This window comes from Pogona vitticeps, chromosome 2, assembly GCF_051106095.1.
Source record: "Pogona vitticeps strain Pit_001003342236 chromosome 2, PviZW2.1, whole genome shotgun sequence".
Classification (NCBI taxonomy): Eukaryota; Metazoa; Chordata; class Lepidosauria; order Squamata; family Agamidae; genus Pogona; species Pogona vitticeps.
Window position 1 is genome coordinate 187200801 of NC_135784.1, and position 16473 is coordinate 187217273.

The 16473-nt window shown below is 41.7% G+C and overlaps 1 protein-coding gene across 5 annotated transcripts in view; it reads left to right on the forward strand.

Moving 5' to 3' along the window:
• PHC1 (polyhomeotic homolog 1) overlaps positions 1 to 13599 on the forward strand; it is a 37801-nt gene extending 24202 nt beyond the window's left edge. For all 5 annotated transcript variants that reach the window (XM_078386673.1, XM_020814687.3, XM_020814689.3 and 2 more), the window contains 7 exons: positions 3311 to 3473; positions 3915 to 4117; positions 4274 to 4388; positions 4846 to 4954; positions 9022 to 9169; positions 10420 to 10651; positions 11743 to 13599. In XM_078386673.1, the coding sequence (XP_078242799.1) occupies positions 3311 to 3473; positions 3915 to 4117; positions 4274 to 4388; positions 4846 to 4954; positions 9022 to 9169; positions 10420 to 10651; positions 11743 to 11897 (1125 nt within the window). In that variant the 3' untranslated portion in view covers positions 11898 to 13599. The remainder of the gene's footprint in view (positions 1 to 3310; positions 3474 to 3914; positions 4118 to 4273; positions 4389 to 4845; positions 4955 to 9021; positions 9170 to 10419; positions 10652 to 11742) is intronic.
• The last annotated feature ends 2874 nt before the right edge of the window (positions 13600 to 16473 follow it).

Genomic DNA, 16473 nt, shown 5'->3' on the forward strand with positions numbered 1-16473 from the left:
CAATATTCACTTCTTTTATTACGATCAACAGATCAGATAAACACATAGGGTACAACTTAGCTCAGCTCTCCAGCGCCTGTGAGTAGTTAGTTCCCTTCACCATATCAGATCCATCTAACATACAGTTCATTGGTCATGAATGGTGCCTTGCTAGGTGTTCTGTAGTCCTCTTGCATTAATAAATGAAACTGGGCAACAAAACAGGAAGCCTGTTGAATCCTCTTAGGGAATGCTGTGTGATTTAGTGAGCTGCCTTTGGCTTGGTGAATCACAAAATTACATGGGCTCCCATGTCACCTTGGTTAACAAGAATAAAGTATTGTCAGTCGAGCCAACATTTACCTGCCCTTTGTTTTTTTGTTTTGTTTTGCTTTGTTTTTGGCCAAGCCAAAGATAGAGTAGATAATGAAACATGATCTCTGTCATCTTCTTGATATACAACTTTCCAAGGTAAAGGAAGGATTGTCAAAACAAGTATTTAGTTCTGCTTGGACTTAGATAATGTTGTTGATACAGATCATGTGGATGTAACTTTGGCACATGCTTGGCCTGTGCTAATGGATTCATTCATTTGTGCAGTCCAGGATGTGGAGTGGATACCTGGACAGGTGAGACCCCTCCCCTTCCATTTGTGTGCTGGACTGTTGCCCTTCTTAGCTGTTAAAAGCAGCCAAAGGAGGATTAGTTGAATAGGTAGGGGGAGTGGTGAATGCCTCACTCAAATTCCATCTTGGCCAAAGCAGACCACAATATGTCCTCTTTGAGGAGGGCGGGGGAGAAAAACTATGTGTGGGATTTTCAGATTTTTCTTCAATACAGCTGTCAGAATTCATCAGGAATTCCCCCCCCCCCCCAAATTCTGGTAGTCTTAGCCAAAGATCCAAGTTCCCAGAGGATTTTCAGGATACACACATTCTTTTCCAAGGCTCTCTTTTCATCAGCAGTCATTAAAACATGGAGAAGGACATGGCTGGAGCTTTCTAAGCTCCATGGGAACTGCAGAGCACTAGGGGATGGTAATCTTTCTGCCCGTGTCCTTCTCCATGCTGTAATGGCCGTTGCTGCCAAGAGAGCCATGGCAAAGAACAGTTCTGTATCCTGAAACTCCTCTGAGGAGTTGGCTTTTTAAAACTAAAGCTACCAGAACTCTGGCTGGGAGAATTCCGACGGATGTTGGTAGCTGAAAAGTCTCTCGGAACTCCACTAATTTGGACAATTATCAGCCAGTCTCCAGTGTTTCATTTTTGGGCAAAGGTGCTGCAGTGTGTGGTGGCCTCTCAGCTCCAGACATTCTAAGTACTAAGCAGTGTCAGTCATAACAGCTACTGCATCACTGTCAGTCATGTTCTTAACTACATCCAAAAAAAAAAAAAAGTATTCCAAGCAGAAGATAGTTCTTATGTCCTCTGTGTTGGGGACCCAAAAGTTTTGCTGCTGGATGAACTGGATGACAGCAGAAATTTGAGCAGAACATTATTATTTTTCTTTTTTTAGATTGAGGTAGAGAAAGCAAAAGCTTAGTTAAATTTTCTTTTAATTATGTGAGTATTCCAGAAATGTTCAAAAGGTCTGGAGTGCCTGCTTCAGGTTTCTTTGTAGCTGCTGAAGCTGGTAATAGCAAATTGTATCCCTTTTGAACATGAACGCAGAAGATAACATTGTCAAGAATCTGCTTCTGAATATTTACAGAAATAAACACTGATACCACGTTATTGATTGAAGCACACTGCAGACACTTTGACCACAACCAACTCTGAACATTTTGTAACTGAGCCTCATCTAGCTTCTGCTGGCAATAAAACTGCCTGGTTCTCTTTCTGCAGTTTCTTCCAGAGTCTGATTAGCAATATGATGATTGTGGAATGCCTTCAGAATTGCCATTATTTTCTTGATTGTATTCATGCTTTCCTTTACCAGAAGATTCAGCTCATGAGCAAGGCAGCCAAATATTATTAAACGAGGAGGGTTTTCCATTAATATTTATTCGCAGCCCAGTTTTCCTGTTACATCATCTGTTACAAGGGTTTGTACCCTCAAAGGACCTACTACCTCAGTCTTTTTCATTAATACGTTGGCTGTGTATTCACCTGCATGACAAGACGATTTGGTAGCAACTGCTTTCAGGAATATTGATTGAAGTGTAGCAAACATAAACGTTCAATAGCAGGTTGTCCAGTGTATCAGTCCATCCACCTGCCATCTGCATCAGTGATTCTGCTTGACCAACCCTTGGAACAACCTTTATTTGAATTCTGCCATATTCTTTTATCTAACTGAGAATGTGATAAACGATGATGTAACAGTAACTTGTATCATTCCTTCCTGTATTGGTTTTGGGTCATTGAAAGAGGTATAACACTTGCAGATATCTCATTTGCTTTTTCTTGGTCTTTGACATGTCTGCAAGCCTTCAGGAAAAGCTTGACTGTCTTGAACGGGTTTTGCTGGTCTTGTTTCTCCTCTGCCCATGCCTGATAGCTCAAATGTTTTGATCTTTCATTTCTGGCAAACCTCCAATTTCACTTGAACTATTAACTCTGTGAAACAAAAAGAACAACATATTCTTATTTACCCTATTCCAGTCTGCCCAGAGAGGGAGCAGTGGTAGGTGGTTTCCTCACTCTCTGGATGAAAGATTACTCTGTCGTTCAACCAACGTTTGTTTTGTGACAGGATTACAGAACATAGGGACCTACATTTTGGGCATTGCCACCATTGGCTTTGCTGGATTGCAGTTATAGTAATTTATTATAGCTATTTTTAAAATTACTGTAAGATATTTTGAGAGTTTTTAGTGTAAACAAAATAGTTAGATATGGTTTTGAGCAAATGAGTTAAGTAGCCAAACTCCAAGATAGTTGCTACAATTAAAAGAAAGAAAGAAGAGAGGTATTAATCTGCAGATTGTTTCAGTTGTTAATTAATTGCCATCACTTTTTCTTTCAGTTGCCTTTGCACAGCATTCTGTGCTGTTTCAAAGGGTCTTCAGGCTTTTCAAGAGTAGCTTTCGGGGGTAGTTGGTGAAAGCACAAATTGCTGCTGTATGAGGTTCACTTGCATGTTGAGTGGTTCCCAAACTGGAGTAACCCAGGTTTTCTTGGACTGCAACTTCCAGAAACCCTGGTGAGTGAAGGCTTCTGGGAACTGCAGTCCGAGAACATTTGGGTTACCTAAGGGTGAGAGCCGCTGGTATAAAACAAGAGCTTCTAGGAAATGGACAGTTTTTCTTTTCTCAAATAGTCTCTGGAATTGAGTCCATTTCACTCTTGGTCTACTTACCTGTTGAAATCTTCTAATTCTCCCTACATAGAGCAAGCCACAGACCTTGGCAGTGAAGCGCAAGGCAGAATCGGAAGAGGAGAAGGAGGAGTCCAATGCACCACCTTCTCTCCTGACTACCAAGTCTTCTCCTGTTGCTGAGAGTCCTAAAGCTACAGAAGATAAGGGTGGTCTTGTAGGTGAAGGGCACAGGGGTGAGTTCTGTCTTCTATGTGTAGAGTAGTTATTTTGACTAAGACATGCAGAAGATTCAGGTTGTGGGTATAATGGAGACCAGTATGCCTAAGCTCACAACAGAATCTAGATGATGTATAATTTAAACATGTACCAAAAGCAAAGCCTCTGAATCCCAGGGATTTGGATCAGGAAGGGGGTGGCTTTTCAGGTCACATTTATTATACAGCACATTTACTTAGGTGTTGTTGTTTTTTAATGTAAGCTTTACATTGGGAACTGGTTGGTTGCTATGTGAGCAGAATGTTGAAGTAGACAGGACTTAGTTCTGACAGATTAGGATTCATCTTGCAGACTGTGCAATATTGCAAACAGAATATGTCTTGCTGTTTTTCCAATCCTCATAATCAAATAGAGAGTTCAAATGGATCTAATTGTGAATGCTGTTTTTTTTCTTTCAGAGAAATCAGAATCCTTCCCTGGTGCCACCCTAAATGCAACCTCCATTGAGCCCAACCCTCCTACAACTGTTCCTCTGCCCACTTTGTCCATGTTGACCCGTCAGACAGGAGACTCCAAACTTCCACAAGCTATCGTCAAGCCTCAAATTCTTACACACATCATAGAAGGCTTTGTCATTCAGGAAGGGGCAGAGCCTTTCCCGGTAAGAGGGTTGAGGGCTTGGGGTAGGCTGGACAAAGGCTGTTCTCCTTTTCTCTTTGCCCTGCCATGGTGACCAACTTGCTAATTTAGCCTGCTTTAAGCTCTGGCGAGGGTTGCTTACTGATACAGACTTTCTCTCAACCTCTCTCAAATCCAGGTGGGTTGTTCTCAGCTCCTTAAAGAATTCGAAAAGCCTCTTCAGGTTGGTGCTCCTTCTAGGCAGTCTGAGAACCAGCCTGGTGACTCCCCAGGAGGAGAAAGTATAATAGCAGGTGAGAGTTACCACATTCTGTAATAAACAGGAAGGAGTACTGCAGAGTTGGGATGAGTTATTCTCCTGCTACAAGTTACTGGATTTTCAAAGTTCATTATTTTTCTTTTTCAAGCATGTAGGTGGCCAAGAGCCAATTCAGGTGCTTAGACGTGATTCCTTTTTCTTGAAGGGGTGTGTAGAGTAATGGCATGCAAGAAGATTCTTCTGCTACCCGTGCCATCAAGATAGATGTCTGGTTGTTCCACAGAGTGTATATATTGCATATTAACTGTCACAGTATTTGTAGCTTAACAACTAAAAGAGCTTCCAACTTTTTTTTAAATGGGAGCTTTCATAGTTGAGTCAAGCAAATTTCCTCTCAAGCAGAAGTCTTAAGAATTGATTTTGCTGCTCCTAGTTGATGACATTATTTTCTTGACTAACTGAAAGTGTATAATCTCTCTTTATTTCCTTAGAGCAAGACAAGAAAGGTAACCTTCTCAAATGTGAATTTTGTGGAAAATACGGTCCAGCCAATCAATTCCGTGGTTCCAAAAGGTTCTGTTCAGTGACATGCGCCAAGAGGTAATGATAAATGAACATAATCTTTTTTAAAATTTAAAATTATGTTTAGGTCTCATGATCACTGACCTATAAATTGCAGGTTCCTAACTTGATCATAAAAATGTATGTAATGCCTTGGTGGCCACCTTCTAGAAGTCTGGGATCCAGTGTTCACCCCTAGACTTTGGCAGGTTAATGATTTTGGCAGGACCTTGGCCTTCCCCTCAGATTTCAAGGGAGCATGAATGGGATTTGTTTATGCTTTTGAAAAATCCACTCTCCAGAGTTGGGAGAAGGCAGTATGGCAAAATTGCCCTTTATGCCTGCGAGAGGGAACATTGCTTATTTGGAATGGTAGAGTATTTGTAAAATGGCTCTAAGTTTGGTCAGATTATTAGAAGAAGAAAGGCTTGTGTGTGTTTGGGGGTGGGGTTCAGGAGCATTTGCAGTGTCTGGAGTTCACCTGGGGCACACTCAGGAAACATCCCAACTATTGGAAGGCCCTGGCTCCTCTTGCCTCCCCTTTGGGAATTAATTGGAGTGACTGATGATCTTACTTCCCCTGCAGGGATGTTGGCAAGTCTGCAAGGCATAGAGAGAGCGGTCTGGCTTCACTTCCTTCCTTCCTTGCACATTCGCCAGGGAGGCAGGGGCTGGCTCCAGGAAGGGAAGCTGGCCTCTGCCTCTGAACATGCCCTGGCATATCAGCTGGGTGGTGGATGCATGGGTAGAGTGGCAGCCAGCTCCTGGAAGGGAAGCCAGCTTGCTGTCTGTGAAGAGGGTGGTTGCAGGTGGCAGCAGGTGAAGAGGCCCGTAGGGACTCGACAGTGTGACTTGGACAAATGGCTCCGAGTCGCGTGTCAAGTCCAAGTCTTCTGCAGAAACCCCAGAGTCAAGTCCACGTCAGATCACTAGTGCGACTCAAGTCAGACTCGCGACCTCTGAGTCCCCATCCCTGCTTCCCTGTATCTAATACTTACCTCTTCCTTGGGAAAAGTGTGAGGAAATGGTGGTGCAGAGGGAGTGGGAAGAGGCAGCATTTGGGAAGATTAGAAAGTTAGGTGTTGTGAGGACAAAGTGTGTGTGCTTTTTAATTTAAAATTTCTATTGACAACCCTTAAGGATAAGACAAAAGAGTATAACTTACATACAAAACCTATAGCCTTATGCAATCATAAACAGTATTATTATTTAATTTTATACATATCAATATCTTTACTTTCAGTCCTTTCCTATAGTCCATTACATAAAATTTGTGGCCAGCTTAAAAGATGTCAGGCCAGTAGTCTAGATCAGTGGTTCTTAACCTTTTTGAAAGAAACACCCCCTTGAACCATTGAGGAAGTTATCATCGCCCCCCTCCCCATGGTGATGATATCTCATTCATTCATTCATTCATTCATTCATTCATTCATGACACTTAAATCCAGTGACCCCTGAAAACAAAATTCAATTGCAAGAAAATGAAATGCCCGAAAAAAACCGTAGCATTTAATGATTTAGTTACAAGTGAATTTTAAGACACAAAAAGAAATATAAAAAGGGCATAAAAACAAACCGCAAAGCAGGAACTAAAAATTTCAAGACAAAAACTCTGAAACTAAATTAAGATTTGAGGAAAATATATATTTATGCACACTGTAAAAAGGGTTAAAAAGACACAAAGAAAAAAGAAAAAAAGGTGCTGAGGAGAGGGAAGCTTCACTTTATCTTCCACAAACTACCTCTGACACTTAAATGTGCCTAAAGGGTGGCAATTAAAAGCAACATGTCTCCATGGCTTCTGGCCACATCCTGATGAAAACATAGCCAGGACTATGTATTAATGACCCATTCTAGTTTCACCAAAAGACTTATTCTTCTTACTGACCAATAATATGTCTGAGGTGTGCCAGTAATTGGTTTTGTCACTTCAGCTACAAGTCCTGACAGAATCTTAAGAATCGGAGAATCTTAGAATAATAGAGTATTTGTTTGAAAGGAAAGGAATATTGATTTTGCTGCTGTCTGAACTCTAAATTTAAGACAGCAACTTGGGTCTCAAAATAATTTTTTTGAAAAGGCAGAGCAAAGTTAGAGAAAAATTCTGCAGATAGACTTTGTATTAAGGAAATAGAGAAGCAAATTAGGGTTGTATATTGCCTTGTAGCAGTTTTAAATTGTTCCCTTTTTTAATTCAAGGAGCATTGTTAGAATAATGCAAAAGTCTGTTGACCCTAACCCAAACCTTCTACACATGAAACTTGTTCAATGTAACATTTTCACATTATCTTTTCAGAAGATTTTGAAAGGAATTTTCAAGTTTTATGCCAATCACTTCACAGTCCTAAAGGTTTTACAGTAGTCAGAAAGTAATGAGTAACTAACACTCTTTGCAACATTTACTCACACAAATTACTTTGAGAGAGGAGGGTTACAACAACATCCATAATGAATTACCTTTAAAAACAACTTTCCAAGTACAGTACCCAACAAAACAATAAACAACTCAACTGCTGAACAGCTGAATGAGATATGGCGCGCCACCCCAAACTGACCTGTTTCTCTCCGTGCTTCCTTTGCAATGGGCGGGAATACCTTCAGTATTAAAGGATTGGGAAGTCTTAAAACTGCAGAAGGAAAACATTGGCTCTTCAGATGTTTTGGCCTCCAAATCCCAGAAACTCCAGCCAGGAAGGCCAAGGGCAGGGGATTGTGGGAGCTGGAGTCAAAACCATGTGGAGTGCCGCCGCCACCCCCTTCTTGAAGCAGACTGGTATACTCAAGCCACTCACATGCTGCCCTTTTCGCCTTCACTGAATGGATCCTTGGGGTTCAGGGAGAAAGAGGAGCGGCTGTCTTTCCGCTATGCGTTTGCGATCCCGCCCAAAGAGATGCCATGCCACTTGAAACTGACCAGTTTCTCTCCGCGATTGCCTTGCAACGGGCGGGAAAGCAGGATGGACAAACGGAGCTCGTCTCTCCCTCCCCACCTGGGTGCAAGGCAGCGCTTCACCGTGCGAGGACCCGAGAGACCCTTTCCTTCCACCTGATCCACACTTGGTGCTCCCCTAAGGGAGAAAGGCGAGACGTGGCAGGCAGAAAGAGCGGGATCGTCTGGTGGCGGCACGGTGGCGGCACTGGATCCACTGCCAGCACCGCAGCTGCAGCCGCCTTCACAGATGCCTCTGGCTCGCTCCAGCGCCTCCCTACCGCCCCCTTCTGTTCCCTTGCCCCCACATCGCCCCTTTTCGTTCTACTGTCCCCCTGAAAAATGAAATCGCCCACGTTGAGAACCACTGGTCTAGATGAGTTCTCTAAGTATTCTTCTCACAGTTTGATTCAGAACCTGAAGTCAACAGAGGTGGCCAAATTTAATAAAGTTACCCTCTTCTACTTTTCATCTAAGGATTTTATCTTGTGAGGTCAGTTTGTCAATGCTACTGTCCATATCCTGTCTAGATATCTTTGGAATGAAAGTCCTTGAGCATTCTTCCAAGTGTGAGCCATTTTAGCTCTCACTTCTCCTGTGGGGATTTTCACCAACTCTTTTTTCAAATAGGTTTTCATTCCTTACAGTAAATAATGAAAACAATGATAAAGCGTCGTTGGGAATTAAATTTTGCTGTGTTATATCCACCAGAATCAGCACTTTAAATTGTGCCTGGAAATGGATTGATAGCCAGTGGAGTTGCTGCAACAATGGGGTTATGTGTGATCCCTGTAATCAGTCCCCGGAAGCAATTTGGCTGCTGCATTTTTGGATGGCTACAGCAGAAGGCTGATCACCAATGTCCTCTCTGTCTCCCCTGGTTCATGTGTGGTTGACTAAAGGAAATTCACAGTGGATCATTTTGCCTTCTTCCCACTATGTAGCCACACACTAAGATTCCTTTAGGATTTTGGTGAATGTACATAACAAATAACAAGCCACAAAATGTTGCAGGTTATACACAAAATATGGCAATCAGACTGATAAGGTATGAATATATAAATACAATGAAAATAAGAAGAGGTTCTTTAGGTGTATATTTAAAGCATCCCACTCTTTTGCTCTCCCCCCTCAGGGAAAACTGACCTTACAGAATTTCTCCCTTTCAATATGACAGGTACAATGTGGGTTGTAGCCATCAACTTCGGCTGCAAAGGAAAAAAATGAAAGAGCTTCAAGAAGCAAATTATGCCCGCCGGCGGCGTGGACCTCGGCGCAGCAGCTCAGAAATTGCCCGAGCCAAGATCCAGGGCAAGCGACACCGGGTAAGGATGTAATACCATCTGTTGTCCTTCCCTACTTAGTAGAGTGGATTTCGACCTAGAGTGTTCTGCTCTTACACAGTAGTGCTAGGAGGATTGGTTAGCATTTAACACATCTTACCTCATACATTAGGCTTCTTTGTTGCCTTCTCATTGTTCCATAGAATACCGTATTTTTCGCTCCATAAGACGCACCTCTCCATAAGACGCACCAGATTTTTAGGAGAAGAAAACGGAAAAATAATCTGTTTTCTTCGCTCCATAAGACGCACAGACTTTCCACCTCCCGGTTTTGTGGAAAAAAGTGCGTCTTATAGAGCGAAAAATACGGTATATTTTGTCTTCTCCAACATAGTGTGAAGCTGGAATTAATCACAGCATATAGTATCCTATGTTTACTGCCTGTGTAATGTGTGTACTGAGGGCATGTCTCTTTAACACTGCAGTTTAGAGCTGAAGTAAATATGGTAAGCCTTAGCACAGCATGTTAAATTATGCTTATAAAATTTATTTTATGACATAATTTCTCCTGCATTGGTTGCCAGGATCATGCCAACGTTTCTCTTGACTTAACCAAGCCATCAGGGCTGTATCATTTGAAGCTAATATGAATATGGTTTTACTATGGCTACTCAACATAAGTACAGCTGTCTCCTTAGAGATTTGCCAGTCAGCAACTACTACAGTAAAACAGATGTGGGACGATGTCATCTTGCTTCTGTGCATCATCTCCTGTTAGTTTTCACCCTCAAAATTTTGCTTGTTTCTTTGTGACTTTAAAGATCCTAGTAAGTGTATTGCTCAAATGTAGTTTTTGGAATTTTTCTGAGGTACTAATATGACTTGAGATACCCAGGGTAATGTAGTGAATAGAGTGATAGACTAGAACTTAAAAGGCCTGGATTCAAATCCCTACTCAGCCATGGAAACTGACTGGGGGATGAAATACTTACTCAAGTATTTCACTTACCTTGAAAAGCCCTATTAGAGTTGCTATAAGTCAGTTCTGACTTGATGGTGCAGAACAACAATATTGCAACCTTGTTACAGGTTAAATCCACTAAATCCAGTTTCAGCTAGAATAGATGCATTGAATCAATGAGATGTGCATAAGGATTCACTTATTAACTTCTCAGTGATGTACTAAGTCTCTCTGTGTTGGTTGATAAGTAGGTTTAGCTGTAGGGTTTTAAAATGATCTTCTCCTTCCTAAATATTTTTCACTGTATCTTCTGGTGCTTTGTTTTTTGAAGGGCCAAGAAGACTCAAGCAGAGGATCTGATAACTCTAGTTATGATGAAGCTCTCTCCCCAACTTCACCGGGACCGCTTTCAGTGAGGGCAAGCCATGGAGAGCGAGATCTTGCCAGCTCTAACATGATTCAGCCTGTTCCTGATCTACATGGTATCAACCCAGTCTTTCTCTCCAGCAATCCGAGTCGTTGGAGTGTGGAGGAAGTATATGAGTTCATTGCATCCCTTCAAGGCAAGTGCCATCTCCTTCTCCCATGTACCAAAGGGGCTGGCTGATAGTTTTATGCTGGATTGCCAAATACATAGACACAACAAAGGCTTATGTTTTTAGGATAGTAGTAGAGAACTGCCTAATTTGGGCATTCTGTTGTTCTACCCATTTAGAAATGTGAGGGAAGACGAGTCATGTACAGCAGACTCTAGCCTACATGCACGCAGCAGACTTAACATTTCCGACCTTCCCTGGTTCTCACACTTGAGTGGCAGCAGGACTGAACCTTGAATAGGAACCCAGTATTGTCAACACTGATTGGATTGCAGAAGTTGTATGTGCATTGAACAGTGTTCTGTTCTCTTCCACTATTGCAGTTTGGGGCAGGGGCAAAGGCAGTGGGTCCCAAATGTTTTTGACTCATGGCCCCATTTTGACTTACTGACCACTGCTGTGGCTCCCCAATATGATGCTTTGGGGGTGGGAGAAAGGATGAGAGAATTCTGTGGTGGCCCTTGCTGAGTTTGGCGATGCCCCAGGTTTGGGAACCACTGGGCAGAGGGAATGCCCAGATATGGTTAATATCAGCATTTACTATCCATGGTCCATGAACTGTGATGACTTAGATAACAATGACTAGTTGTGTGTACAGCATAATGGCTAAAAATAATTTGTTATCCACAAAGTTCCAGTTCAGTCTGGTACCTTTAAAGAACTCTTTATGCGCATGGAAAACAAATTACGCATTTGGCGCCTAAAGTCAGAAGTTTTATTTGCCATAAGCTTCTTCAAGCCACAAAAGCTTATGTCGAATAAAACCTGGCTAGCTTTTAAGGTGCTGGAAAGACTTAGTTCACTTTACTGCAACTGCTTAACATGGCTATTCTTTTGCAAAGTTGTTCTTGGAGTTTCTTATCACAATATGGGGATAATAAAAGAACTTTACAAAGCTGTTGTCAGAATCAGTAAGACACTGTATGAAGTCTCTTGAAGGACTTTGTATAGTTTCCTGTTGGTCAGAATGACACTAAGTGGCACACTTGGGTGGAGGAGCTGCCTGCTTGCATGCTTTTACCTCTCACAAGGTTTTCTGTGCTACCTAAATGTTTTAGGTTGCCAGGAGATTGCAGAAGAGTTTCGTTCCCAGGAGATTGATGGCCAGGCCTTGCTCTTGCTGAAAGAAGAGCATCTCATGAGCGCTATGAACATCAAGCTGGGTCCTGCTCTCAAGATTTGTGCCAAGATCAACATCCTCAAAGATACCTAAGAATGTTGAGAAGACAGTGTTCCCTCCTCAAGGCTGGGGCTGTTTCTACATGTCTTCTGCACAGAGGGCATCTGAAGGGAATGGATGGAAATTGACCTTTCAAAATCTGTATGTTGGTGCTACATAGGGGAGGAACAGCTCCCTTGGAGGCCTTGAACATCTCTTCAGAGCATCTCATTTGCCTTCAAGTTCTTTATTCTTGAAGTATTCTTCAGGTAACTCAGCAAAGAAGGTAAGCGTTGTTCTGTGCTAAGGCTCCCGGGAGGAAAGGTTGAGGAGGGCCTTCTCAAGTGGTGTTGCTGGATTTTTTTGAATTCTCCTTCCCATTGGATGTTTCTTCTACACATACTGCAGAAGATCAATTAGTGCTGAAGCTTAATTAGGTTTTTTTCTTGCTGAGGGAGGGAAGCTGATGGATTGGAACAGTGAAAACTGAAGTTTTAAATGACCCCTTTCCCAGTTCTTAAAAGTTGACTGGAGGTGAGTCAGCGCCGCATAGAACATGGAAGCAAAGTGTTATGGATTACTTAAATATTTGAGCTTGTTCATGCCTGTTGGGACCCTCCCCAAGACAACGTGAGCACTTCTGACTGTGGCATCAGAGCAAAATTTGTTTTGAAGATCAATTCCACTTGTTTGTCTTGTGCATTTGAAACATAACATCAAAGACCCAAAGGAGAAGCTAAGTGTACTGCAGCTCTAGTTATTTCTATCCTGACTTAAAATGTTTCTTTTTTCAGTTTTATATCTTGCCATCCCTGGAAGAACATATGGGATGAAGGTGATTTCGTGTTTGTATCTTCTAACAAAACCTGTTTATTTTTGTTTATTATACAAATATTCTCTTCCTCAGTAAAAGTGCTTCAAAAATGTTGGTGACCCTTCTGTGACCTGATTTTACTCCTGATTCCCCCAAATTCATATGAAACTCAAGTAGATAGCTTTCACCTAGGTCTGCAGCAGGCGTTATTGCTGTTCCCTGAATTAAGAATAGTGAAAAGTGGTGTGCTGACAAAAAACAAAGTTCTACATCAATGCAGAGCATCTTTAGACCTTGAATTTTTTTGGTAAACTATGCCTCTCTCCATGTCTGTGCCTTTACAAGTTCTGAAGTGTCGTAATGATTTAGGATAGCTATTTGGATTACTGTATGTATATTTGGAACAAACTTGAAAGGTAAAAATGAGGGGTGATATCCAGTTCCATTTTTGCCCTTTCAAGCATAAATGTGGGTTAGAAAGGTTTAAGATTACTGCTAAAGGACAGCCATGGCACTTGGATAAGGACTTGTCTTTCATAATAAATAGATTAGTGTGTGTATATATACATGCACTACTATGAAAAACCTTCAAAAGAAATATGATTGATTTGAAAGGGGCATGTAGTGAACAAGGGAGTTATAGAGATGTCCTTACTTTTAACTGTCAGCACAGATGTGGTCACTGGAGAACAAATCTAAGATTCCTGGAATATGCTAACTCTGCTGTCTTCATATAAGACTGACTATTCTGTAACAAAATTAATCACCACCTATTGTTTATTATTTTTTTAACCTAGGATTAACCCCCCCTGTTGTTCTCCTCCTTGATACACCCTCGCCATAATTTAAAACTGCCCAGAGACACAGCTGCAGCCACTGTTCACCAGATGTGTGCTTGGACACACAAAAACTTATGAAAAATAAAAACTAGTCTTAAAAGTGCTACAAGACCTCTGGTTTCTCTCCTACTTTTCTATTGTTGTTTTTTAGTTAAGTCGTGTCCGACCCTTCGTGACCCCATGAACCAGAGCATGCCAGGCTCTCCTGTCTTCCACTGCCTACTTTTCTGTGCTTTGAACAAAAATTAGCAATTATTCTTGCAGTAACTTTCAAGATAATTAAACGTAACCTCCAGTCACCATACAATATTCTTATAAATGGCTAGTTGTCTCTGCAGGGAGTTTATATACTAGGAGTGTACCAAACAAGACCCCCGATTTGGAAAGTGGTGACATTTGACGGATGTGGAAGACATCCAGTTTGAAATCCAGATATTTGTGCCAGCTGTAGACTATAGAAATTAGCAGGCAGCTTTTTAAAATTTTCAAGTGTCATTGTACCTTCAGGTAGAGAGCGCCAGATTTCAAACAGGAGTAAAATGATTTGTTCCTACGAACCTCTAGATTTAGATTTTTTAAAAAAATCTATTTTTTTCTTACATCAATGACATTTGCAGGGATTTCTGCTACTTCTGAAAGGTCAGGCTTTTAAAGTTTCAGATGAGTTAGGTAGAATATGTTTTGTCCAAGAGTGGCCTTTTTTTGGTTTTTGTTTTAAAGAGTATTTTCCCCCGAGTTTTTGTTTGTTAGTTTTTTGTTGTTGGTTGGGGAGGGTGAGCAGCACATGGAAGTGGTAATAATTATTAAAACCCTGCAAAAGGATGGGTGTAGATGTTTGTATCCTACCCATTTGGCAGTGAAGTTGTAAAATGCAGTAAGATAGGGATGGAATGGATGTGCCTTATTGGAAACAGATTTGGAGCCCAGCCTTTTCTGAGCAGCGACCCAATGTTACATCCTCCACAGTCTGATGCTCCACTCACCTCTTAATGTTCATCCCTTTGGGGGAAGCCCTGACAAAGAGCACTAAACACTAGAAAAATCCCGCAGTCTATTATTTCAACATTACTCTCCAAGCATTCTATCCGGAGAGTACTGGTTAATACGACACTGGCAATCTTCCACCCTCTACCCTGGTCAGCTTGAGGAGAAATGGATTGATTTTTACTGATTCTCCAAACTGCAAACGGATGGTCAGAAGTACGAGGCCTTCACCACTGCCCAAGAAATGTCCAATTCAAACCTCCTGGATCTCTAGTACCTCATTAATATCTTTGTCTCAAAAGCATAGCTACTGTCATCTTGGGAAAGTTCATGTTGACTGAATTATGATTTGGAAATCATGACCTTGCAGACTTTAACAAAAGTCTGGCTTGCTGAGAGTACCCCAAAATACTGACACACCTGCCTATGGCATGTGAATGTGACATAAGTGGAGTCTGAAATGTTAGGTTGCAAAACTAATTCACGAGCATTACAAGTTAGAAATGATCTGTTCCTGTTAAGCATTTCTTGAATTACCACAATTAATTCTATTGCGACTTCTGAAATAAAGTGGGGAATGTCATGTGGGTTTTCAGTGTTGGCCATTAGTGGCTCGCCGGTTATTCGAACTTTCAGAAACGCTTTTTGTAATTCCCTTTCCCAGTCTGGCATTTTTGCCAGATGAACTACAAATCTGTGACTTTTGGCTTGTAACCATTCCTTGCCATCCTGCTTTGAACCCTAGCTCCAGCTAGCTACCTGTTCGGGAAGCAAGCCACCAGCTAGCACCTGGGCAGAATGGCTGGTTTGGACAGAGCTGGCCCCCGAGGCTTTCAGTTTAGGCTTCTTTCCTAAGTAAGCCACACTTAGCTGTCTACTGTATAAAGATGTCTGTCTGTCACATAGGACTCCTGGAATGGAGAATTGTGGGATCTGTGGTCCAAAAATCCCATCCCTACGGCCAGCACTCCGAGATGTGTGACTTACCCTTAGCAGAAGTGAACATGCATATGTACTCTTTGCAGTGCTTAACATATACCAACGTAACTAGTAAGATATACCATTCTTTACTTTTTTGGACCCCAGTTACAAAAATTCGCCAATTCTGAAAATCCGACACCTACATTTCATTCACCAGGAACAGGGCCATACCTTGGAGACCTGTGTTTCCTGTTGCTAATGTACAAAAAAGGAAACTGCTCTAATACTTCCAGGGAGGCCTAGATCATTGTGGAAGGCGTAGTTCTTAGCAACAGTACCTCTCTAGAGCTTAATAAGCAGCAAGACGATACTTCTCAGGAAGCACTGGGGCGGCAGTTCCCTGTTTTACACATTAACAAGAAGCACAGGCCTCAGAAGTCTCCAGAGTACACCCTATCCAGGTTAAGTGAAATGTAGGTATAATAGCTGCATGTCTGTGGGCTGGAGCTCCCAGAAGTCTGAGGGATTCTTGGGAGAATTGTGGGAGGTAAAGTCCAAAAAACCAAATGGCACATCCCTAATAATTAGTATTGCTTTCATGATGTTATTTTCAAAACATTAGATGAATTTGAGCTTTTTGCCCCATTTGACCAACATTAATGGATGTCACATTAAAGTAATTAAAATCAACCCATTATTTCCAGCACTCTGGCTTATAAGGAGGAAAAGCAGAGGCCTGCCTGCCTGTTCCAAATACATGTGACAGTATTTGCACATGTATTTGGAAAATCAAAGTGTTTGGTTAGTTTTAGCTGCTCCCACTGCCACCATCAACCAATCAGTCATTTACGAACATCCTGCTTCTCTGTTGTGAGGGCTCCTGTAGATAATTTGTAGATACTGTGTCATGCAAATCGGGCCTATTCCAAAGAGTTATCTAATTTTATTTTAATTGCTTGCAGATGATTTTGCCTTTACCTTTAGAGAGGAACCTGACTTTCAACATTGGTGTCTTTCAAACGCCCTGCTGCATGAATACAAAGTTTCACTTCTATAAAAACAATGGGAGGGG